This window comes from Marmota monax, unplaced genomic scaffold (assembly GCF_021218885.2).
Source record: "Marmota monax isolate L192 unplaced genomic scaffold, Marmota_monax_Labrador192_F-V1.1 WCK01_AAM20220418_F8-fsc00426, whole genome shotgun sequence".
In the NCBI taxonomy this organism is placed as follows: Eukaryota; Metazoa; Chordata; class Mammalia; order Rodentia; family Sciuridae; genus Marmota; species Marmota monax.
The window spans coordinates 311,187-319,241 of record NW_026695037.1 but is presented as its reverse complement, the minus strand read 5'-3'; the positions used below and the strand labels follow the sequence as shown (position 1 = coordinate 319,241).

The window sequence follows — 8,055 nt, the reverse complement described above, 5'->3', positions numbered from 1 at the left end:
CAGCCCTTTTTGAGATAGAGTCTCAGTAGGTTGCTTACAGCCTCGTTTAGTTGCTGAGACCATCTTCAAACCTGCAATCCTCCTGCTTCAGGCTTTGTGGTGGCTGGGATTACACATATGCATCACCATGTCCAGCAGTTCTGTGTTCTAAATACCTAAGGGCCTTGTGGTGGCATGATTGTCACATATGCATTGGACTATCTCTTGTGAGAGAAATTAACTGTTTACTTAAGACTAACTTAAGGCATTACAACTGTAATACTTAAGCCTGGTTATCTGAGACATGGTAGGTGCTTTAGAATACATGCATGATTGTGGCTTCAACCATCACCTATATGCAGATGACACATATCAATGTTTCTAGTAATCTGTCAAAACCTGTATATCCATCCAAGTACTTACCTATGCTTGGATGTCTTAAGACAACTTAAACAAGCCAAAATTAGTGGCTGCCTATTTTCTCCCAGTATGATTCAGCTACGATAAACTGCACATACAGTAAAATGTTTGTTTGTTTTTTTAACAGAGATATGTAAGCCAGAATAACCTGGAGAAAATCTAAAAGTATGTTCATTTTGACCTGTTATTTACAAATGTCTACTTTTCTCCAACTTGACTACCCAAATCTACGCCACCATCACAGTTCATCTGTACTAACTGAAGCAACCTTCTAGCCAGGCCATTTCCATATAAATGGAGTTTTTTTTTTTTTTTTCTTTTGGAAACTGGGGACTGAGCTCAGGGGCACTCAGCCACTGAGCCACACCCCCAGCCATATTTTGTATTTTATTTAGAGGCAGGGTCTGAGTTGCTTAGTGCTTCGCCATTGCTGAGGCTGGCTTTGAACTCATGATTCTCAGCCTCCCAAGCTGTTGGAATTATAGGTGCGTGCCCTGCACCCAGCTACAAATGGATCTGTTTTGGAAAAACCCAATGGATCCATGATCCTCACCAGTATGCAAAACTTTAAAATTCCTTTAAGATCTAAATCCTTATGTTTGCAACCCTGAGTGGTCAATTTCTCATTGTTCTACCTTCTTTACCACATCCTTCATCTCTATCAAACACCTTTACTGGGACTACCCTCCCATCCCACCTCTTTCTTTCAGAACTTATCTTGGGTATCATTTCCCTTTCTGATTTTCTTTATCATATTATACTCTCCCCTTTCACTGTCTCTCTAATTTCACAGGTATTTGTGTGTCCCCCCTTCACTACTAGGGATCGAACCCAGAGACGCTTCTAACACTTGAGCTCTACCCTCAGCCTTTTCTTTTAAACATTTTTAGTTGTAGATGGGACACAGTACCTTTATTTTATTTGCATGTAGTACTGAGGATTGAACTCAGCATCTCACATGTGCTAGGCAAACAATACTGAACTACAATCTCAGCCCCCTTTCTACTTTTTGAGACAGGGTCTCACTCAACTGCCCAGCTGGCCTTGAACTTGTGATCTTCCTGCCTCAAGTCTCCTGAGTAGCAAGGGAATACAAGCATGTGGTACTTGGCTATTTGTGATTTCTGATGAACACATGTTTCCTTGGAAGGAGATTTAAAATGCACTGGTTTTAACTGTTATCTTTTAGTGTCTGGTATACTGCCTTGCCCACAGGAACTCAGTCATAGGGCATTTGACTGCTTCATCATTTCTACTTCATATACACAAACTGACAAACATAAAATAAAAATTACTCCCCAGCCACCTGTTTTTCCTTTCTTCTGTGCCCTTGACCACAATGTAGCCTGGTTTGGTTGATGCTTGTTGGCTAAAGGGACCCCCAAAATTCTCTTGGGCTGGAAGAGACTTGCATTCTCCATCACCACCATCTGAATGACTAGAACACAGGGATTAAGGAAATGCTGGTTTCCACTGCGTTTATTACTAATATAAAAAAATGTTAAAAAGAAAAAAAATTCATTCTCAGTTCTCCAACGCTCTCATCCCTCCCTCTTGCCCACACAACTCCTGACCCATTTCCTCAGGGCCAGCTCAAAACTGAACCTGTTCACTGCCGTTTTCACAGAAAACAACCAGTGCCAGGGATGTGAGGGAAGAGTGTCAGAAGAGAGCAACAGTACTGTCCAGGTTCCACCCACAGATAGGCCAGGTGGAGATTCACAGAATTCAAATGAAAGGGCTGGTGGCTTCACAATGACATAGTCTAACTAAAACAGGCTGAAAAGGAGCTGAGTAGGGAGGCCCATCTGAGGCTTTACAAGACATCATTGGCCTGTGTCAGACCAAGAATAATCAACACCAGGAGAAGTACAGGGAGACAGTCTTGTGGAGTTTCACGATTCTCCCAAGTTGGGATGTGGGGAAAGTCTAGAGGGCACCAAGAGCCTCACTCATTTTGGCAGAAAAACTTATTCTAGTGTTGGGAAATCACAAAAATGCCACAGACACTGAGAGAGGCTACGAGGGGATGCACAGTTTCACAAAGCACAGTGATCACAGACCAGAGCGGTGGGGATCATGCTACTGACAGAGAAACTACGAAATCCAAAAGCAGGGGCAGTTGCCTTTCAGGGAGCAACTCTGTACCAGTCACCCAAACTTGACCCCAGGTCAGAAAACCTGGCGAGTTTCCCAAGCAGCTGAAAACACTGGGATGTCACATAAAAAGGACTTAAAATAAGCAGCTAAAGCGGGTAGGAAACCGCTTCAGGGCTCTCAGGAATTGAGGGCAGTACTGGGGACAGGTGGACAGATGCACAAGAAACAGCACCAAAGAGGTTTCCTGTTCAGCAGTCATTTGGCGAAAGGGAAGAAGATCCAGGAGGCAGTTGAAGGGAGCAAGAAGGGGTCCCGAAGGCATGTCTCTGGAGGCTGGATCAGAATACAGAGCGCGCTGTGCACCAGTGATGAAACACAACTCTGGACCCCAAACCAGGGAGGTGGTGGATGGGGGTGGACGTGTCATTGACCGAGGGTATTGGGTGGAAGAGCCTCACAGTAGCCATCACAGGGCCACAGGGAAATACATGGCCACTGGGTCACAGAGGGCTCCTTCCAGCCTGGATGGGAAGGCACAGTCTCACAGAGGAGGTCCATTGACGCCTGGGTGGTAGAAGGCACAGAGGTCTTCATATCTACAGTGGCCCTTTTTGGAAAAGTGTCGACAGACGGGGCGGTCAGATTTGTCTGTGGACAAGTGAAAAATAGGTAAATTTAAATCTGAATAAGACAGAAAACAAATGCCATGAAAAGCAGAGATAAAGCCAGATTTGCTACCTTCTACTACTTACAGGTACTTTGGCTTTTTTTTGGCAGGAGCCTTGGGTGTGCTACGTGCAGACTCTACCACTGAACTAAACTCCTAGCCCTCTAGGATTTTGAAATGGTAGTCTTTCTCCTGGGAGAAAGAATATTTAGGACTAGTTCTTCTAGGTATAGATATATGCCTGTAATCTCAGTGACTCGAGACGGAGGCAGGAGGCCAAGTTTGAGGCCAGCCTGGGTAACTAAGAGACCCTGTCTCTAAAAAATAAAAAGGGCTGGGGGTATAATTCAGTGGTAGAATACTCCAGGTTCAATCCCCAGTACTTAGAGGGGGGGGGAAAAAAAGTTGGTCCAGGGGGTGAGGGTGTAGTTAAGTGGTATTGTGTTTACCTGCCATGCCCGAGGCCCTAGATTCAATCCCCAGAATCACAAAAGGGGGAAAAAATAAAATAAGTAAGTAAATAAATAAATACAGCCCCAAAGAGAGGAGTCGTGGGAATCCTGAGAATTAGGCCACTGGGATTTAATGGGTATGAAATATGCACAGGCATAACAAAGTGGACCTCACCTTCCATAACCTGGGGGCCATCCTTAGGCGGGCAGGTATTCTTGATAAGAGACCAGCTTTTGAGCCTTCGAGGGTTTCTCTGCTCTTTGTGAAAGCTTTCCCTGGAGGTACCCCCATGGCCTGGCCCCAGAAAAGGGGGTTCAGCACTGACCCCCCACCAACCACGACCATATGGGCCAGACCTGGGGCCGAGGCCTCCCCGGATTGGGCCTCTGCCCCGGGGAGGAGGTGGGAGACTCAGCAGTGGTGGAATCTTCAGTCCCCTTGATCCTGGAGGACCTCTGTGAAGAGCTGGACAAAGAAAGACACAGAAAGGTGACCAATGGGCAGCTTAATCCTGACACAGAAGCCTGATCCCTCCCCCAAAGTACAGCATATAGACAAATATAAACCAGTTTTAAGTGCACAGCTCAATTATCACAAAACAAACACACCTGTGTTTCCACCACCTAGGTGAAGAGATAGAGCCTTATTAGCACTTCAAAAGACCCACCCATGTATCCCTTCCCCCTCCCCAAATGTAACCACCATTCTGACTTGTAACATCACAGATTAGTTTTTGCCTGTTTTTGAACTTTGCATACATTAAATCATACAGTCTGTATTCTTTTGTGTCTGGCTCCTTTCGCGCAACATCATGTTTGTGAGATTCATCCAGGTTGCCTGTAGCAGTAGTTCATTCATTTTCATTGCAGTGTAGTATCCCATTGCATGCATACAAACAACTGATTTATCCATGCTACTGATGATGGACATGTGGGTGGTTTCCAGTTTGGGGCTATAACAAGAAATGTTGCTATGAACATTTTTTATATATGTCTTTGTTACACATACGTATGTATTTCTGTTGAGTATATAGGTAGCAGAGGAATTGCTGGGTCAAAGAGCGTATGCACATTCAAGTGTAACAGATAGTCAAGTTTAATAGATATTGTCAAACTTTGTTTCAAAGTAGTGGTACCAATTTACACTCCAAGGAGTAGTTCCATAGCCTCAAAAACACTTGTTATTGTGTCTTTCTGTTGTGAGAAGTGGCAGACTGTTTGTGGTTAAAAACTACATAATATAAAAGTTTACCATCTTAACCATTTTTAAATGCACAGTTTAGTAGTATTAAGTATATTCATATGTTGTGAAACAATTCCCCAGAACTTTATTTTGCAAAACTTAAACTTTATACAACTCCCTGCCCCTCCCCTGGACTACTACTAACCACCATCCCACCAATTCTTTTTCTATTCCTCCTTCTTTTTTTTTTTTGAGATGGGTATCTCACTATGCTGCTTAGGCTGGTCTCAAATACCTTCCTCCTGCCTCAGCCTCCTGAGTAGCTGGGATCACAGGTGCATACCACAGTACCCAGTTTTGTTTCTTTGAATGTGATTTTTAGATACTCATGGAAGTAAGATCATACCATCTTTTGTGACCAGCTTATTTCTTAGCATAATGTTCTCAAGGTTTATCCAAGCTGTAGTGTATGACAGCATTTTGTTTACACCTTTTTTTTTTTTAATCCACTCTTCTGACAATGAAAATTCGGGTTGCTTCCGGCTCTCGGGTACTATGAATAGTGCTACAGTGAATCTTCAAGACCCTCCTTTTAATTCTTTTGCATAAAAAATCCAGAAATAGGAGTGTTAGATCATATAGTAGCTTTATTTTTAACTTTTTGAGGAATTTCCATACTATTTATGAAAGATGGTTGTACCATCTTACAATCCCCTCAATGCAGTTCTAATTTCAAAGTAGTATGTTTAATCTTGCATTTATTTGATAATTAAGGATATTAAGTAAATGGTCACATGTTCTTGTATTTAGATCTCCATTTTTATAAGGTGCCTTTCTTTTTTTTTTTTGTCAATTTTTCTAATGGACTGTCTCAGAAAGAGTTCCTTATATATCTTATATATAAACTCTTTATTGATTACATTTGTTGCAAATATCTTCTTCTCTAAGGCTTTCTGTTAATTTCTTAATGATGTCATGATTAACACATGCTTATCTGATGTTTAATTTATCAATCTTTCTTTTATAATTAGTATACGTTTAAAAACTCTTAGCTCTTCTCAAATTTACTTTCTAAAAGAATGATTTTCACTTTTCACACTTCAGTTCACTTGGACTGACATTTGCATCTGATCACTGAAATCTGAAGAAGTCAGATTTCATTTTTTCCACATGAATGTCCAATCAGTTCAGCTTCATTTATTGAAAATACTACTTCTTCAGTTCTACCTTTACATACACAAAGTGTTCCTAGATCTGTGGGCCTATTATTGGATGCTAAACTGTTCTATTGACTTATATATCCATTACTGTGCCCAAATCACACTTTTATAACTACTGGAGCTTTACTGTAAGTCTTGGTTTTCATAGTAAGCCCTCCTACTTTAAGAATGTTTTGGTGGTCTCTCACCCATATCCTCTGCATTTTCATATAATATTTATTTCCACAAAAACATGACAGGTATTCTGAGAGGAAATGCAGTGAATCTAGAGATTACTTTAGGAAGAAATGACAACTTTTACAACATTGAGTTTTCAAAGACGTGAATACACAACTTTTCTCCATTCATCAGATACAGAATCCTCAATTTTTTTACTTTAAGTCTTTGATGAGTTTTACTCCCTCCCCTGCTCCCTTCCTCTGGGCCTCAAATAAAAATCAGGGCCCTTCCTCCTCACCTGACTTGGGGTCACCAGGCTTTCCATTGGCCATGGGAGGAGGGCCCAGAAGGCTGGGTGGTCCTAAGAGTAGACACGAAAATATGGTCATCAAAACAGATTAAAGAACTGATGTTCCTTTATGTGTTTTTGTTCTATTACTCATTTCTCAATTCATTCTGTAAGATCAATTATGTTCTCAACGGTGTTGCAAATTCTCACCTCGTCTATCTATCCTTTGTAAAGCTGCTTCAGGTTTGGCAAAAAGTGGAGACTCAATCAAAGGGCACTGACAATTTATCTTTGCCTTACACTGCTACTATCCATAACATCCCAGGTGATTTCAGAGATAATCCAAAGGTTCAACCTTTAGTTGCTGGCCAATCAGACCTTTCCTCAGGGGAGTGGTTTACAGAAGGCTGTACTTCCACCTTCCCTGTGAAATGTGGTCACAAATTGTCAACCCTGTCATCGCAATGTGATCTTTACTGCCCCTCTCCCCTGCCATTCGGCGGCTGCGGAAAAGGGCTCTTTGCCCTCTCCTCCTCCGCCTGGTCCAGAAAGGTTTGGGCCTGGGATTGAGCTTGAGGGTTCAAGCAGGAGAACTCCTCATTCAAGGTTCTACCATCAACAGGCCTCCTCTGCCCCACCCCCGCGCGTGCGCCCTTCCTCCTTCCGTTAGAGCCCCCTCCCCCGCACTTTAGCAGTCCTAGCCCCTCGTCTGGAATGGCTGACAAGCATGTGCACACCCTTCCCAGGTCCCTCACCTATGGGACTCTCATCCTCCTCATCTCCAGGCTCTTCCCGCTCGGGCAGTGGTGGCTGCTGTGGCGGCGACTGCTGTTGCTGATTCTGCTTCTTTCGTTTCGGCATCGTGGCTGCGGCAATGGCTGCAGCGGGATTTGGAGGGCAGTGAGGAAGGGGCACGCTGAGATTCTGTTTCCGCTTCCGGGGGGCGGTGGGCACTGAGGCCAAGGTTCCCGCCACTCCACTTCCGGAAGGCAGCTGAGAACTTTTTGCTGTGGTTGCATTCTCATGTAAACCGCCTCCTTATATCTCTGTCAGGCAGAGCGAAAACACTAACTCTTCTCTTTGCCGCGTTTCTACAAGTGCTTAAAAAACTCTCTCCACGGTGAAAAGTAGCTTTCACAGTGCCACAGAGTCAGCAAGCTTTCGGGCCAGAAAGCCTGAGAGGAAAGGCCTGTCGCGTCTTAAAATCGCCACATCCGGTCCGCGGTTACTATGGTAACGGCTGCAGGCACAACTTCGTGCTCTCGGACCCGTCTCCAAAAGTCCTGTCCCAACTGGATTTCTCTTCTGGCCTGCGCTTGCACTTAGGATCTATAAGCCTGCTTCTTCTCGTCGTTCCCACAGGGAATTTGGGTCCCAGCAGGTCGGCACCCAGAACCTCCACCCGTCCCTCAAGACCTCTGACCGTGCCCCCAGTGTAACACATCAACCTGGTTTTATTCCTTGGGACGCGCAGTCTCGGCTTTCCACTAAGGTCAAGTTCCCGGGTTGGTAGTGTAGCTTCAGCGTGTCCACGCCTCCCTTTCCCCAGGGTAGTAGGACCCGCCCTCCTCCTCTCCGCCGCCCCC

At 44.1% G+C, this 8,055-nt stretch overlaps 1 protein-coding gene across 1 annotated transcript; it reads right to left on the bottom strand.

Annotated features, from left to right (window-relative positions):
* Positions 1-1,851: 1,851 nt before the first annotated feature.
* On the bottom strand, positions 1,852-8,023 carry Prr3 (proline rich 3). The gene is made up of 4 exons (XM_046427663.2): positions 7,225-8,023; positions 6,479-6,541; positions 3,794-4,084; positions 1,852-3,147 (listed from the first exon to the last, which is right to left on the bottom strand). Exons 1-4 carry the CDS (start codon positions 7,328-7,330, stop codon positions 3,041-3,043), a joined length of 567 nt encoding a protein of 188 aa, XP_046283619.1. The 5' UTR covers positions 7,331-8,023; the 3' UTR covers positions 1,852-3,040.
* Between the last annotated feature and the right edge of the window lie 32 nt (positions 8,024-8,055).

Coding starts and splice junctions, on each gene's coding strand:
- Prr3 (XM_046427663.2), bottom strand. CDS start 7,330: ATGCCGAAACGAAAGAAGCAGAATCAGCAACAGCAGTCGCCGCCACAG. Junction 6,542..7,224: donor GGAGGATGAGAGTCCCATAG/GTGAGGGACCTG, acceptor GTCTACTCTTAG/GACCACCCAGCCTTCTGGGC. Junction 4,085..6,478: donor GCCTGGTGACCCCAAGTCAG/GTGAGGAGGAAG, acceptor TTCTTTGTCCAG/CTCTTCACAGAGGTCCTCCA.